This window comes from Petaurus breviceps, unplaced genomic scaffold (genome assembly GCF_028583685.1).
Source record: "Petaurus breviceps papuanus isolate PSGF00001 unplaced genomic scaffold, PetGlider_PUasm1.0 118, whole genome shotgun sequence".
Lineage (NCBI taxonomy): Eukaryota > Metazoa > Chordata > Mammalia > Diprotodontia > Petauridae > Petaurus > Petaurus breviceps.
In genome coordinates, this window is record NW_027185616.1 from 19,438,972 (window position 1) to 19,456,699 (window position 17,728).

Below are 17,728 nucleotides of genomic sequence, written 5' to 3' on the forward strand. Positions count from 1 at the left end.
GGGCTTTTTGCCACAGTAGGACTCTGCCACCAGACAGGGGAGTTTTCGTCCCAAACGCTGGGGTTTTCTCAGCTGCCGGAGGTATTAGATGGGTGCCCTCTCTGAGGTCTCCACACGCTCTGGCAAGCTGGACACACACCCCAGGACCTCCACCCTAGACTGCAATCCAGATCCAAGCAGGTTAAAGCAAGAGCGATGACCCCTCAGACTGGTGCTTGGTCCCCCTACACTCTGCAGGCCAGGAGCTGAAGCCGCCACGTGGCACTGGCTGGCTGTGCCGGTCTCAGGGGCTTCTCGCCCCGGGCGGTAGAAGCCATGCACTCCCACTTACTGGTCCCAAAGTCCAGACTGCATTGACCTCTCACTTTGTCCTTCACATCTATGTGTTGATAAATCTGGAAAGGGCCACAGCTGCTGCTGATCTGGAGTCCCTCTGGCTGGCAGCTGGTTAGGCCCGCCCTGGAGCTAAAGCTTCAGTGTGGGGCTGGGCTCGGCTCCCAAAGCTTTGCACTGGCCTTTTCCTGCCGGCCTGCTGGGCTGTTCTCAGCGGGAGGTTAGCTTCTCTGTGTCATTTTGTGGGTTCTGCAGCTCCAAAGTCTGTTTAGAGTCCCCTTTTTACATGGATTGGGGAGGGTGGAAGCCGGAGCCGCGGGAAGGTCGTGCTTCTACTCCGCCATCTTGGCTCCGCCCCCTAGAAGCCCGCCTTCTACAAACAGTCTCTCCTGGTCCCCTTCAGTGCTAGTGCCTACCTTCTGGTGATTCTCTCCAGTTTATCCTGTATGCTATTTGCCTGCTGTCTCTCCGTTGACTGTGAATCTTTCCAGAACAGGGACTGTTGTGAATCTTTCTTTGTATCACTAGTACTTAGGACATAATAGGCCCTTAATAAGTGTTTGTTGACTGGCTGCCTGATTCACCCAGTGCTCTCTCGAATTCTTTGGGGAATCTCCATTTTGAGGATGGGCTCTGGGAAGGCATCTCTCATTCTCTTTCCTTCTGTGACCCCTCTTCTTCCTTCCCTCTCCTTGGCTTCAGGGCCCTTTCTCCCTTTGGTGACTTCATCCCACCTCCAGGTTGAGGAGGGGCACTGAGCAGCTGTCCCTCTTTCTCCAGACTTTGCACCACTCTCAATTCCCCATGCACGTGTTGTCTTCTCCCATTAGAATGTAACCTCCTTGGAGCCAAGGAACTGCCTTCTTTCTTGTATTTGTATCCCCAGTACTTAGCACAGTGCCTGGGACATAGTCAGTGCTTGATAAATGCTTGGTGAGAGATTGGCCAAAAAGATGAAGATGGGGACAAAAAGTAATTTAGATGGACCTTAATTTAAAGAATGTTTTCTATGGAGGATATTCTTTAAAAGTAAAGAATGTTGAGTGGGTAAAAATGTTAATGATCCATTTTATTATAACATAATAATAATAGGCCCCAAACTTGTTTAATCGCAGCTTGTCAATAGACTGTCCTTGGATGTAAGATGGTGTTGCTACTTTGGAGATTTAACATCATATTCTTTGTCAAACTAGTAATGTGTGAAAATAAAAGGATTCAAGTTTATTTTTCACAAATGAATACTTGTGTGTTGGTAAAAATTACTTTTAGGTAGGAAAGGCCATAGAATTCCATAGTGTATCAGAGAATAAACTAGGGAAGAATTGATGTGAAACTGATTTTTAAAAATAATAATAATAATAATAAGCTAGCCTTTATATAGTTCTTTAAGGTTTGTAAAGGTCTTTACAGACATCTGATTTTGTTCTCATCACTCCCTGGATGGTAGGTACGATTATCCCATTTTATAGAGGAAGGAACTGAAGCAGACAGGTTTAGTGACTTACCCAGGGCCACAGAGAATCTGTGACTGGATTCAAATCTACGTCTTCCTGACTCTTAAGTCCAGCACTCCATGCACTACTCCACCTTATTTGTTTTGTTTTTGAGGGGAGAAGGCAAGGCGATTGAGGTTAAGTGACTTGCCCAAGGTCACATAGCTAGTAAGTGTGTCAAGTGTCTGAGCTCCTTTGAACTCAGGTCCTCCTGGCTCCAGGACCACCTAGCTGCCCCACTCTACCTTGCTGTTCATTAATGTTTCATTTTCTGTTTTGTTCTTTGTACTTTTTTTCTTTGAAATTCATGAACTCATTTGTTTGAAGTACGATTTAAATCAGCTCAGAGCCCCCAGAGAAGTTAAATGACTTGTCCAAAGTCATAAAGATATTCAAGGGCAGAGCCAGAATTTGAACCTGGGTACAGATGAAAACTCTTTACCTTCTGATCCTGTGCTACCCTAGCCTCTGCCCATCTGTATATTTCCTATATAGAGGATATACAAACTATTTTAATATTTCAAGGGTACCATTGTAGCCCGTATTCTGAGCGTCTGGGATGCTGTCATTCTTCCTGGTCCATGTCATATGTCATTGATGGTAGCTTTTGTGTCGCTTCTCTTACATGAATCTTGGTTGCAGTCATTCCTGTAACCCATTTTACCTACCATATGTCTTTTCAGTGCCCTTTGGGTTACCTGAGTTTTAGCTATTTCAAAATTTTGGTATTTCTTGACTTGCTGCATAAAACAGCAAAAGGGGAAGAGAATAAATGTATAAAGAATAATTTTATAAATTTACAAAAGGTGAATTTATAAAGTGCCTACTGTGTACTAGGTACTTTACTCATTTGATCCTCACAACAGCCCTGTGAGGGTAAGTGTTTTTTATCTCCATTTTACAATTGAGGAAACTGAGGCAAACAGGGTAAGTGACTTGCCCAGAGTGATGCAACTATGAAGTGTCCAAGTCTTGATTTGAACTCAGGTCTTCCTGACTCCAGCTGGTACTGGTACACTTTCCACTGTATCACCAAGCTCTTATGACATTATTCTTAATCAGGTTCTTATGTGTCCCAAAAAACAGAAATTTTAAGTTTCAGACTGAATATTTTATTAATATGGTGGTTGTCTTTGTCACATGTGCACATGCACTTGCACACTTTGAATGATCTGCCTGGAAAAAGAGATGTCTAAATATGCCTAGGAGAAAATTGAGGCATGTCTTTTTCTTTTACCTTAGTTTTTGGTCCATAAAAACTTTTTTAGGCAGTTTTAAAGGAATTAATTTAAAGTGTTAGTTCTAGAGTTATTTTCTTCTAATCACTATTTTTAATTTTATTTTATTTTTAAAGCAATTGGGGTTAAGTAACTTGCTCAAGGTTACACGGCCAGTTATTTTGTGTGGGAGCTAAGTATCTGAGGCTGGAACCGATCCTGCGTCTCCTAACTCTGGGGCCAGCGCTCTTACTCACTGCGCCACCTGGCCGCCCCTATTCTAACCACTATTACCTGTGTGAATATTTAAAAATTTGAAAACATTTAAAAATTTTATTTATTTTTAGTTTTCAACATTCACTTTTATAGGATTGACTTTTAAAATTTCCCCCCCTCCTTCCGCCTGCCCAAGATAGGATGCAATCTGATATAGTCTATACATGTACAATTATATTAAACATATGAAAACCTTTTTTAAAAGCATAGTTACATTGGGAGTTATTCGGAGGGACTGGGATCATAAGTTTCTATTTACCCTGATTCTTCTACACAGTAACAGGTTAGGTTTCTCTGCCACCTGCTGGATGAAGATAACATAGCAAGAGTTTATTTTTCACTAATACTTCTCTATAGTCCGGCACAATTCCTAGGCATTTAATAAAAACATATTTTTAGAGTAGCAGAAATAGGACTCCTGCCATACTATATCAGCTCGTCACTAAATGTTTTGCTTTTTAAAATAAAATCAAATTTAAATGGTGGGTCTTTACCTTCAAATTATATAGTGGAGAAAAGTAATTTTCAGGCTTGAGAAATTATATAATACTGTCAAAGTATTGCATTTCATACACTAGAACAGCAGAAAATGCCTTAATATTATTTGTATTCAGGATCCCAAGACAAATATTTTTTCAGATAGATAGTTTTCACTCTTACATTGAATGCTTAATTCTGTAAGTTTGTTTATATATTCCTGTAATAGTCTGTTATTTTCATTGTATTCTGTTTCACTTTTGAGATACAGTTTCAGTGAATCACAGAAGTCCATCTCACATTGGTGGTATTAATTAAGTCTTTTGATAGGCAGCATTTTGACCATTTAAAATTTCCTCTTATCTTTCCTATGAAGTGAAACACTTTAGAAATTCAAGGCATGGTATTTGAGCAATAGAACCAAATGAATGAAGTTCTTAAGAGCATCGAGGGCCCTAAAACGTTATGAAATAATCTCAGGATATTGATTTTCAGTTTGGGATTTTTTTTCTTTTTTATTAGTAGGGGTTGGAAGACCGATTGGAAGAAAATGAAAAATGGAGTTTGTGATACTGAAACTAGTGTCATTGTTTTCAAGGTGCTGGAAAAACAACTCTCCTCAACTACATTCTAACTGAACAACATAACAAAAGAATAGCAGTTATTTTAAATGAGTTTGGGGAAGGTAAGTAAAACTATAGAAACTGATATTAGAGGAACCTAGGACAGAGATGAGTTTATCCCAATGGTTTAAAAAATTAATAATTCACATATAAAATTAAGGGTATAAAAAATGATGTTACTTCAGATGATGATAAATTTGGAAAGTTTAAATGACAGTACAGTGCAGATATGGGTGATTTTGTGATATGGTAAAGGTGGAAGCCAAACACTGAAATTTGATTTTCACATTAAATAACAGAAATGCATTTTTGGCTATTTTACAATTTTCCAGGACTAGAAATATGCTAATCTTGAGTTTTGTAGCCATTGTACCCTGAGCATAATCCTTACTGTTATCTATAGAGAATGTTTACTTCTGGCCCACACTAGGAACCCTGAAAATCCTTCTCTAAAACCTTTTTATCAGCAATCTAAAGTTTAAAGGTTACAAAATTTAAGACAAAAATTTTCTTTTTTGTTGGTCACTGTAACAGCAAGCACCCTAGCATATATACCCAGGATGGCACAGGTTCTTTAATCTGCTTTTCTAAAGGAAAGCAACTCAAAAAGGGTTAACAATCTTACTTTAGTCAAGTATATGTATCATTTACCTAGTTCAGGGGAAAAAGTCAGCACTAGAAAAAGAAAAAGACAAAATACAGAGAAAATAACAACAGTTCCACACACCAACAGACAGGGCTTCTAGCTGGCTGACCATTACATACATACATAGTTAGTTATTAGAGAGAGAAGCACCAGCATCTGGATTTTCAAAGCTGGGGGACTCAATGGCTACCCAGAGTCTCATCTGGCCAAATCACACAACTCTTCCCATAAGTGAGCCCCAAAGCAAAACCTCACTTCAGAGTATATACATGTCTGTCTGTCTGTCTGTCTGTCTGTCTATCTATCTATCTATCTATCTATCTATCTATCTATCTATCTATCTATCCATCCATCCATCCATCCATCTCTCTCTCTCTCTCTCTCTGTCTGTCTGTCCATCCATCCATCCATCTGTCTGTCCATCTGTCCATACCCTTCTTCAGGATCAGAGGACATCACAACCTTCTGAGACCTACTTCCTAATTACAAAGTAACAAAAGGGGTGGCCCTTCCTAAAAAACAAGCCTCCCCTAAGCAAGCTTTTCTTGTTGCACTCAAAGTGAAGCCCATTAAGGGGCAGGGAAGATCTTCAAATTCCATTACCATTACAGTCACTAATAGTAAACTAGATACTATACTGAATATAAAACCTATTTCTGGTCCTATCTTTGTATTTTTATTAGGGGAAAAATGAAATTAAAAATTATTTTACAGTGACTGTCACCTAAGGATCACAGAGGAACCTTATGTGTTGTTTGGTGAGGAATCAATGCTTGGAAGTTGTAGGGATGTGGTTTTTAAAGTGATGTTTTGCTTAAAGGTTGGAGAGCTACGCCCTAGCCAACTAACTGTAAATTTTTTTTTCTTTAGCAAGCCTTGGACTTGTTGGATACCTAGTTTTAGAAATGATGATTTAATGAGAGGATTTTGGGGAGATGGACCAAACCAAATCAGATCAATGCCTACTTTCCCACTTAATCATCAAAGGTTGCCGGGGGCATTGAGAAAGTTAGGAAAGACTTGAATCTGGGTCTTCTAATTCTAAAGCCAACTTTCAGTATACTATGCCATGGATACGTGGAAAGAATAAAAAACAGAAAACTAGATGGATATGTCTCTTAGGAGTTTGATGAGAACAGATATCAAGCCCAAATTTTCTATTCCAGAAAGAGGAAACTCATTTTCATCACAGACAACAAGTAATATCTTTAAGATAGTTACTTTAAACTCACAGAATAGGAAGAAATGGGTACTTAGCTTAAAGAGACAGATGTAAGCAGTATTTTTTTTATGTGTACTGCTACATTAAATGTTTTGACCTTTGGGATGAGCATACGTTTAGATATCAGCCTTTCTAAAAACTTTGATGTTTAAGTATTTTGTAGTTCAACATTTTTCATTTGTATTATAGTAGTCTGAAGTGTTTTAGCTTTTATTTCCTTATTTTAAAAAATTATTAAACCCAGAAATTTTAAAACAGGAATTATCAAAAAATCTGAGCCAGCAAACTAATTGTGGTTCCAACAATATCTCATAATATTTTGGAAAAATTAATTTTATTTGATGTGTGGTTCTGTGTAATTTTATTTCACAATATAATCAGTTTTAAGAGTAACTGGGCACAACTAGATCAACAATAAAACACATAAAAATCAGATTTGGGGGGAGTTTTTTTTTAATCTTTCATTTTTATTTGACTGATGATCATTTTAAAGAATGCATTGTTTTGTGTCATAGGAAGTGCATTGGAGAAATCTTTAGCTGTAAGCCAAGGTGGGGAGCTATTTGAGGAATGGTTGGAGCTTCGAAATGGTTGCCTCTGCTGCTCAGTAAAGTGAGGAATGTTTGTATTACTTTACTTCATGTTTGTCAACTTTGGGTTGAGTTTTAGTTACTTTTCTATTTCATTTAGCTTTAGTACATTTTCCTATAATATTGGCTAAAGTAGTTTTCTAAGAAGTCATTTTAAGTACTGATTCATTATGTTTTTATGCTTATTTGTTTTTGCTAGTAGCTACTTGGGTTTTTTTGAGTATATGATGGATTTATGACACTTTAAGTTAACATTTGATTAAATTTAAAATCTTTTCAGGTAACTATAATGGTTGTGAGTATTAAAAAAACAAATAATAAAAGAGTTGTTTTATTACTCCAGAGTTATTATTTTTTTAATCTTCTCAGAATGAGAAATAGAACCTGTCATTTTGAAACTATAAGAAATTATGGTAATAGATTAAAAAAAAGGGGGAAACACTTATTTTTTACCAGTTATAACATTGACAGTGGTGTCAGGAGATAAGTACAACACCAAAGTTAAAATCCTATGCATAGTGAGAGATTTACTCATTGTTGCTTTTTAAGTTAAATTTCTCACATATGATATAAACTTTTATTGGTATTGTTGTTAAGCTTTTTCTGGTTAACCAAAATGTCTTTTTTTAAGTATGCATTTAAAAAAAATTCTTAGTATATTTTATGAGGACAAAAGAGTTGATATTTAAGCTCATGACCCTTATTCTGAATAAAATAGCTTTATATTTACTGAAAGTTTCTTGGCAAGTTACAAAATTGTAAATTTAGTGTGGTAGAAAAAGCGCTATTATCCTGTTAGTACTAATTGCACGAATACTATGATATCATATGGTATCATATTACCTAAAACGTATATTAGCCAAGCAGATGATTCCTACTTACTATTTTAGGAAAAAACGACATTGGGTTAATTTCATTAGACTTCTGAGAACATTTCCTTAATGTATCATTTTATTGATATTGTCAAATACATGACATTTTCATAAGAGTTTTGTTGGTAAATTAATTCTTTGGGCCTATGGATAATTTGATTTTTCAGTTTCTAGAAATATAAAACAAATTTATGGGGTAAGTTTTTAAATCCCAAGCTGCTGACCCATTTTTTATGTTTTGTTTTATACAGGGACAATGGCCTGAAGGCTATTGAGAATTTGATGCAGAAGAAAGGAAAATTTGACTACATACTATTAGAAACAACAGGCTTGGCAGATCCTGGTAAGAAGTGCCATTATCAATCATCAGTTTTGTACAGTGTGGTTTCACACTGTCTGAAAACAGGTGTGCAGCAGAGGATTAACTTAATGAGCTTTTAAGGCTTCTCTTGACTTTCTTAGTTAGATTTGATATAAAAATAGCAACAGATCATCTCATCTCATAGTATCCTTTGACAGGTGTATATGGATTAAAAAATTCTTTAATAGTCATTACCTGTCTTTAGAATGTAAATTTTTGTTGAGAACTTTGATGGGGGCAGAATTACAATATGGATAGTGACATCTGTTTGGTTTTGAAGTTTACAAGTCCCGTGTCTGGTTAGTCTTTAGTTTTTCCAACTTTTTTTGATTATCTTTAAAAGATAATACAAATATTTCTTTCATGTTATAGTTCCACTAGCCTCTCGTTCTTCATCTGCCTTAGGGACATAAAAATAATCTTGGGAATTATTGTGCTAATGATCGACAGTGCTGCTGAATTGTTCATTTTGGAGCATATTTTGTGCATTTTGGTTAAAAGATGGTGAATTTTGGATATACAATGTTAATTCTTTCATCCATGGCTGGTTGGTTTTATTTAACTTTTTTGTCATAAGGAGAGTACTGTGGGGGCACTACTGGAAGTGATGGTGGTAAAATGCAACCCAAATGCATTAATAAATCAAAAGCAGCAGGAGGAAGGAAGGAGAGAGAGAAAGAGAGGGAGAAAAAAGAAAACCGAGAAAATGATAAATTGTGACCTACCACCCAAGTGGATATAATAAATAAACATGTAATTCTCGCCTCTAAAATAGATTTTTTTGAAGTTATTTAGCGGGGCCGCAGGCCGGCACAGTGGCCAGAACACCAGCCTGGAGTCAGGGGGATCTGAGGTCAAATGCGACCTCGGACACATAACCCTACTAGCCGTGTGACCTTGGGCAAGTCACTTAACCCCAGTTGCTCTGCCTTCCCCCCTCCAAAAAGCAAAAAAAAAAAAGTTGTTTAGGTTTAAACAGTTCAGGCTTGTATCAACTTGTTAATAGAATGTTAAGTAAAAGTAACATTTAATTAGGGCTAACTTTTTTTTATTCAGTTGGAGTGTGCTTATACGGAGTTTCCAAAATTTGTTAGTGTTAGTACTAACATTATTTCTTCTTAAGTCTAGCCTAATTCCACTTAGGCTTATAGGCCTGTGGACTGATTTGCATGTCCAACATAGAATGTCGTTTATTCGAAGAGATCATTTGTGTAGTCAACTATGCTAATGTAAAAAGAGGATGTGTTTGAAAGAGCTCAAATGTAATTGATTAGTTAATAGCTGAAAAATATTGCATTATATCAGGAGTTTCATGGTTGGTACTCCAAATGTCTTTGTCAAATGACCATTGAGTGGATATTAAATTCATTTCCTTTAGTACTATCAATTTTGATATTCTTATATTATAAATGAAACCAGAGGACAGAGGGAAGTTTCAATGAAATGTAAGGGTGCTTCTCAGGTTTTCTTTGGAAATATAAATAACGGGGGTGGCAGGATTGGTTCTCTCATGAATCCAAAGGGAGCAAGAAATATTTCATGGAATATTTGCTCATGTCATATGAGTATATGGAATACTTATAAATACTTGCAAAGACTGCCAAGGTGATGATTGTCACCAGCCTCTATTGCAAAAGATGGAGAAGTAGAGAAAGACTTAGAGTGTGCATATTAAATCAACCTGTATTTTGGTATTCATTGATTTCATTACAAAAGTGGGCATAAGGGAAGATGGCAGAAAATAAGGTTCTGGGGTCAGGAAAGAGAGACCAATGGGTTGAAAACTTTGTAGAAGTCTTTAGCCTAAGCTCCGTAAATACCTTCTTCAAGAAAAGTATTGGAAGTATTGGACACAACAAGCACCAAATAACTTCACAAAAAATGAATTTGATTATCTTTTAATTGCAGGAAGTAATTGTCACTGAAGTGAGTCTTTATCAAAATCAACTCTCTGTATAGTTAGACTCCTGACTTCCCGGCCCAAAGATCAAAATTAATACAAAGATACAATAGGGAATAAAACTAAGAAAAATATGTAGCATATAATTAAAACAAATTCAGCCTGACCTTTTAAAATTAGTTTTTTAATACCCAAAAAATCAGAACTTAATGGAGAAAAGAGAGGCATGACATAGAGACACCTTAAAAAACTACTGTTCTCCTTGTCAGATAAAGATATAGGAAGCCAAGGACAACATGGTTTTGTAATGTAAATTCACTTTTAAAATCTTAAGGAGAAGGTTAATAATCATAACATTTATATAGCACTTACTAGCTATATAATGCTTACTTCTTCTCTCAAAGGTTATATGAAATGGAGATTTCAAACATGTAACTCGGTGGCACAGAGGTCTGGACTAGGAGTCAGGAAGATCTGAGTTCAAATACAGCCTCGGGCACTTCCTTATCTCTGTGACTCTGGACAAGTCACTTAACTTATGCCTGCCTCATTTTCTTCATCTGTAAAATGGGGACAATAATAGCGCCTACTTCCTAGGGTTGTAGTGAGAATAATGTGGAATAAAGTGCTTAGTAAGCCGTAAAATACTATATTAAATGCTAGCTATTATTTCATACTATTTATTTCTTATAAATTACTTCAGTACTTTTTAAAAGAACAATGCTTTCCATGGTGTGGAGATTCCCTCCTGGAAGCCTGTTGAAACCTCTGTGTACCTTATTAGGCAGTATACTTGTTACTGTGGCCAGCCTTATGCCTCTCCAGCAAGCTTAGATAGATTGAGTTTTGGAGGAATCTGGTGGGATTCTTCATGGGGACCGTACCTGAGCCATAACAGTTTGACAGTATTGACCAAGAACTGCATTCTTCTAAGAACCCATTGAAGACTTAGAGTCTCTTCATCTTATGATCAGAGTAGGACTGCAGTGACGATGTAGAAATGATCAGTACAAACATGTTTTCAAATAGACATAGAATCAGGTCATCTGCATTGTCTTGACTTTGCCGAGGGGTGGGTCCTTGAGCAAGTCTCTTAACTTCTCTGAGCCACTGTTTCTTCATCTGTTAAAAAAACCAAACCCAACCTAAAGTAGCTGGCTGCACTGACAGTGTTACAGGGTTGTGAGGCCCAAAGGATATCATGCTTTAATATTACAGAGCTCTGTAAGCCGTCAAGCTTTATGTGCCTGCTCCCCTATTGTAGTTCATAGATCTGCCTGCATTTTTCCAGGTTAAGTTTTTTTATACAGCCTGATGAAGGTACTAATAATTGTCGGAATTTGATGCACGCTTCTAGCAATGATGCTTATGTCTTTAGACTGAACAAATAGGTGATTGCTGCAAACATCGCTAAGGTGATGTAATGATAGTAATAATTAGCACTGACATATAGCACTTTACATTTTGCAGAGAGAGGGCTTCAAACACTTAATCTCGTTTCCTCCTCACAACAACCCTATGAAGTAAAGCTACAGTTATCCCCGTTTTGCACATGAAGTAAAGCTGGAAGAGATGAAATAAATGTCCTTGGAATATATAGCTGGTGTCTGAGGTAGACTCCCAAGTCTAGTGTTGTGTAATGGTATGCTAACTGCCTCCCCCACTTGAGGCTTAAGTCTTTTTTTCTCACAAAAAAACATTTGAGGTAAATAATAAAAGATGATTATCTGTATTTTATATTAAGAAAATGGGGGCATAGACATGCCAAAGTGACTTTCTTGTGGGCACACAGCTAGCAAGTATGATTCAAGACTCTGTTTCCCGACTCCCAGGTTGAGGAATCATTTCCCTGTACTATACTATCGAGTAAACTGCCTAGGAACAATTGATAACTTCTTATTCATCTTAACACAAATTGTTTATCATGATTCACATGTGATTTGATAAATTTTATATTGTGAAGAAAAATCAACTATGGTAGAAGGAAATTAAATTAAGAGTAATACTATTCTAAAGTAAACATATTTTTTCCTCTTGTTAATTAAAAACATACCTTTGATCAAGAAAGTGAGGAAAATTCTTATTGGCAATTCACTTGTTTCCCATTTAGGGACTGACACTCTTCTGTTAAAAGCTAAATAATTGTCATGGTAAAGTAATTTTCTTGAAAAGAAAGGACATTGATTCAGCCCCTGTTACTCTCAAATCCTATTTCAAACAAATTGGAAAACTATTAAGCTTTTTGGGAAAAAATCAATAGATATCAGGAAGCCATTAGCTCTTGTAGCCCTTGCTATATCTTGCATGAGTAATCACTGTAAACAGCTGACAGGTATCTCATTGTTGACACAGAGTGATGTGGGGGGACGGCAGCTTGTCAGTGCAAGTGGACAGCTTTAGACACTGGAATGAGTTCAGTTATCATTGTTTTCTTCCCCGTGCTTCATTCTTTTAGACAGCCTTGTCACTAACTGGAGCTGTGATGCTTTGGAAAATGAAACACTTTCCTTTCTGCCAGCTTGTTCTCTCCTTTGGTCATAGCATTGATACACGTTGAATCATTGGATCCTGTCAAAGCAAGTTGTTATTTCTTACTCAGAAATATATAAGCAATTATCCCCAGACCCACATTTTATACCTGTACTGCATATTATAAATAACGATTAGATGTCCATCCTTATGTTTTCTTGTTCTTTTTCTTTTTTAAAAATAGCCAGCAAATTTCTTCTTTGACAGATGATTTGAGGTCTTGTTTTCCCCAGGCTACTAAAGAATCATCATGATGACTTTTCTGGGTCTCTTCTCAAAAGTGAAATACATTGTTTTTGAAATACAAGATCCTTGCCTTTCTGTACTATAGAGAATTAAAAATAGAGCCCTTTTCTCATATACATGTGACTATGGAAATTTTGTTTTTGTGTATCTTTTTTGGAGGGTGGAATTAGGAAGGATTGGAAAGGAATTGTAGCCATATTAGTGAAAATACAGTAGTCCAACTATTCTGATCAATTTAGTTCTTCTAAGGAGATGGGAAGACCAGAGTTGACTTTTTGTTGTCTTTCCTTTCTAGTGAAGGACAAGGAGAAACATTGTCTATGGGTTAAAAAAAGTTTTGTCAAACACATTTATATGTACTAAACACTCTGCTAGACTTGTCTCCAAAGATAAAAATGACAATCCATTCTCTTAAGGAACTTGCGTCCTATAGAGGAATATAGCATCTACATGTATAAATATATTGTAAATACAAAGTGATTTCAACAGGGAGGGATGGGAAGTGTTAGCAACTGGAGGCACCAGAACAGGCCTAATGTAAGAGATGTTATTTGAGTAATCTTTGAAGGAAACTATGTTATAATCTTGTGTCTTTAGGGTTTGCAAAGATTTTTCATGTTTTCATTAATATTATATTGTGTCAATTACAGGTGCTGTTGCTTCCATGTTTTGGGTTGATGCTGAATTAGGGAGTGACATTTACCTTGATGGTAAGTACAAAAAATATGCCATCTTGTTAATACTACAATCCTTTGGCATTTTTTTCCAAAGTAAAAGTTTATTTGCTTTTCCAGTTCAATTTGGTAAGTATTAGTTGAGTTCTTATTGTGTGCTAGTCACTGAGGGAAATATAAAATTGAATAAGGCTTAGTGCCCTCAATGAACTTATGGTATATTTTTTAAGTTGCTATATACTTAATATTTAAAACCACTCCAACTAAAATCCCAAAATCTTAATTATTTTTAATTTTAATGAAATAGGAAAAAATAGCAAGTATAGCATCCAATCCCTTGCCGAAATACATTTGCTCTCTTACACATACACGTGTCCATTGAAGGTTGTTGCTTTTGCTTTTGATGTAGCTGAAGATAAATGTGTCTGTCGTTCTTTCTGTTTCACTGGCTGCATTTGCATCCCTTCCATATTTATTCCTTTGAGAGCAGGAATTGTTTTTTGCCTTTCTTGCTGTCTGTAGTGCTTAGCACTGTGGCTGGCACATAGTACTCACTGGCTAAGTGCTTGTTGACTTGTCAGTTCTTGTGGCACCACAGTATTCCATTACATGAACATGCCACAATTTATCCAGCCCTGCCCTAAATCATTGCATACATTATTGGTTCCTGGGGGGTTTTTTGTTATTAAAAATAAAGGAGTTAGGAAAATTTTGTACAGATAGATCCTTTTTCACTGTTTTTTTGATTTGTTTAGCTTTTAATCTCAGCACTGAAATCTTTGGGTGAAAGGGATCCAATCAGTTTTATAACTTACTTTATAGTATCAAATTACCCTCCTAAGAATTTGTACCAGTAAGTTAATTGTTCTATTAACGATGTAATAAATGTTAATAAACTAGTAAAAATTATCTCATAAACATTAAATTTATATATATACATATATATTTACACATGTTATATATGTGTATATATACTTTCCATTTTGGTGTGTGTTAATCTTACAGTTTTTATTTAAATTTTTCTGATTATTAGGGAATCTGATCAACTTTTCCTGTGTTCATTAGCTTTAATTTTTATCTCTATGCTTGTTCATGTCATTTCACCAGTTTACAGTTTCTCTATACCCAGATTTTCAAATGACTCTGTGATCTCATCAGTTTAGGAGTGCCTCCAGTGTTGTAGATCTTAGCTCATCTCTACCAACTCATCCTGGGCAGCTCTTGTCCATGTCTGCCCATCATTTTGCCACATGGATCCACCTGTGTTTGCTTTCCACCTGCCGTCCATCATTCTTGTCTTACTTTTAGCCCAGATTCTCTTCTTATCATAGCATCTTGGCTGTGTCTTTTCTCTTCTTCAAAGAAGAATCCTCCATAATAATTTATTTTAAAAAGCTCACATTACCCACCTTGAGGATCTTAAACATTTTTTAACATTTACTACAAAAAATTTTTCCCACTCTGTTTCTTTTTATTTTTTGGGGGGGCGGGGAGGAGTGTTACCTTTTTCTACATAATCCTTGTATTTTTTCAAATCTGTCTGTTGTATTTTGAATAATCTCTTCCACTTGATAAACATTTCTCTCCTCCCGACAACTGTAGAAAAAGGCCATTCTTTTTTCTTCAGTTTCTTTTTTACATTTAAAATAAAGTGTAGATTATTAGTATATGGAATGAGATACTCTGAGCCTAGACCAGGAGACTCGTCCATTGAGTTCAACCTCAGGATCCTAATGCAAGGTACTTAAGAACCCTAAAATGCAGTGAAAATAACTTTACTACTGAAAAGACTAAAAAGGACATAGTGTCTGTTTAAATTTAAATAAAATGCTATTCTCCATTTCTGTTTTCTCCTTAGCAACGAGGAATGTTTCATCAAAAAGATGTCATTGCATGCTATAGGTCAGTGAAATCTCCCTAAAGCTTCACGAGCCTGACTCCATGTAGACTGGGCTTGATTAACCAAGTCCTGAGGAATGATTACTTACTAGTTCCTTTAAAGGAAAACCCCTTGGCTTCGTGTGTGTGTGTGTGTGTGTGTGTGTGTGTGTGTGTGTGTGCGCGTGTGCGCGTGTGTGTAGTTCCTACCATAGATGTGGATGTTAAAGTCATTTTCACCATGTAGCTATCCAGTTGTCCTAAAATTTTTGCTTGCTTTTTTATTTACATCTTTATCAAATGTGAATCATTTATAAGATTATCTGTATGTCTGGGTTCTCTATTGTGTTAACGTTATTTATCTATTTTCTCTATAGTACTTGTCTATTCAGTAAGATAAACTTAGCAAAGTAAGTTGAACATAAACTTAAATTTGGAAAAGGAACAAAGTGAGATTAGAGATAAGATAAACTTAGCAAAGTAAGTTGAACATAAACTTAAATTTGGAAAAGGAACAAAGTGAGATTAGAGATGAATAAAATTCAGTTGATAAAACCAAAATCTTTCTTTAAAAGCTGACAAAATTGGTAATAAGGCACCTCAAAAAGAAAGTAGTTCTGAAAATTAATCAAAAGAAGGTGGAGAATTGACATAACTAAAATTAGAAATGAAAAAAACGTGAATACAACTAAAAAAAAGTTATATCCAACTCTGTTAACAAATTTGAGAATTTTTTTTTTCAGATTTTAAAATAAATGACAAAAATAGGAAGGTCCAAAAATGAGCAAAACAAAGGAAAAATAACCTAAACAGATCACTCTTAGAAAGGAAAGTCAGTTAAACAATTTACAAACAGTACATTATAATATACTTCATAACATATATTAAATTTTTCTTTTTTTGCCTTTTGGAGGGCAATTGGGGTTAAGTAACTTGCCCAAGGTTACACGGCTAGTATTTTTGTGTGGGTGTTAAGTGTCTCAGGCCGGAACCAAACTCGGGTCCTCCCGACTCCAGGGCCAGAGCTTTACTCACTGCGCCACCTAGCCACCCCACATATATTAAATTTTGAAATATGGTAGGACAGATTCTTCTTCCCCCTTAATTCATAGTTATTATTGATTTTCTTGCTTATCTCTTTTCTGTATTAGTTTTATGATTTTTGTCAAAAATTTAGGAAGTAGCTTTATTGGCATTTTGATTAACTTTACATCATTTTTATGAATGAGGGATTATTGACAGTTTTACTATATCCTTCCCCAGTTTCTGTCAAAATAATTTCGAAACTGGCTATATATAGATAGATCTATATTCTTGATAGAGTAACACCCTAATATTTGGCATATTTTACCTTTATCGTAAATTGAATTTATACTAAATCCTTCTGTCAGTTTTCTCTTTGTTTTTGTTGATTTTTGTACAGAAATAAATGTGTTTTTTGTGGGCTTATCGTAAGAAAACTGCTTTTCCCAAAGTCTTTCATAATATCAGTTTTTTGTTAATTGTTTTGAATTCCCTAAGTACCATAAATAGACATGCAGAGATAATTTAACTTCTTCATTGACAGTGCTTATTCATGTAATATCTTTTTCATCCTTTATTGACATGGGGTAACATTTCTCTGGATGGCAAGAGTAAACAGCCCTGTGTTATGATTATGTCTGTTTTCAATAGGAACTCCTCTAGTTTTTTTTCCCTTGTATGTAATATTAGCTTGGGTTTTAAATGTGTAATTTTTATCATGTAAAGGAAATGTTCTATTCCTTTTTTTTACATGAACAAAGGTTAATTTATTGAAATCGTTTTCTGCATTTAATGATATAATCTTGTTTTTATTTTGTGTTGATATGGTTTATTCTATTGGTTGTCATTAAACCTTTTTTTTGCCAATCCTAATTTAGATTTTGGAAATCCAGACAGCTGATTTCCTTAATGAATTCCTATATTTTGTTTGCGAAGGTTTACATCACTCCCATTTCCCAGTATATTCCTTGCACTCTTTCCGAAAGCTATCCCTTATAATAGAAAATAAAAGAGAGGGGGAAAGGTTGAACAGAATTAGCCAAAACCTCAAAAAAAAAAGTCTGATATCATGTGCAATGTTCCACACCTGTGGTTTTCCACTTTTTTTCTGAGTATTTTATTTAATATTTTTGTGTCAGTTCATTAAGGCCTTTTTGGATCTTATTTTTGTTTGAATTAGAGACCAAAACTTTGCTTCATTAGACAGAAAAACAGGATAGTGACTTTCTCTACTTAGAAATAGCATAGGAATTTTTGGTTCAACAGAAGTTTAACTGGTACTGATACTTTTTTTGCAGGACAGGTCTTCAATGCTCTCCCTGATTTCTTCCTTCTGAAATTGACCTAGTTAGGCTATTTCCTTCTTGA

General features: G+C 35.7%; 1 protein-coding gene across 2 annotated transcripts in view; it reads left to right on the forward strand.

Annotated features, from left to right (window-relative positions):
• The window catches only part of LOC138160268 (zinc-regulated GTPase metalloprotein activator 1A-like), a 69,013-nt gene that overhangs the window by 5,750 nt on the left and 45,535 nt on the right, over window positions 1–17,728 (forward strand). For both annotated transcript variants that reach the window (XM_069086888.1, XM_069086878.1), the window contains exons 2-5: window positions 4,395–4,481; window positions 6,803–6,899; window positions 8,001–8,092; window positions 13,436–13,495. In XM_069086888.1, coding sequence (XP_068942989.1) covers window positions 4,395–4,481; window positions 6,803–6,899; window positions 8,001–8,092; window positions 13,436–13,495 — 336 coding nt within the window. The remainder of the gene's footprint in view (window positions 1–4,394; window positions 4,482–6,802; window positions 6,900–8,000; window positions 8,093–13,435; window positions 13,496–17,728) is intronic.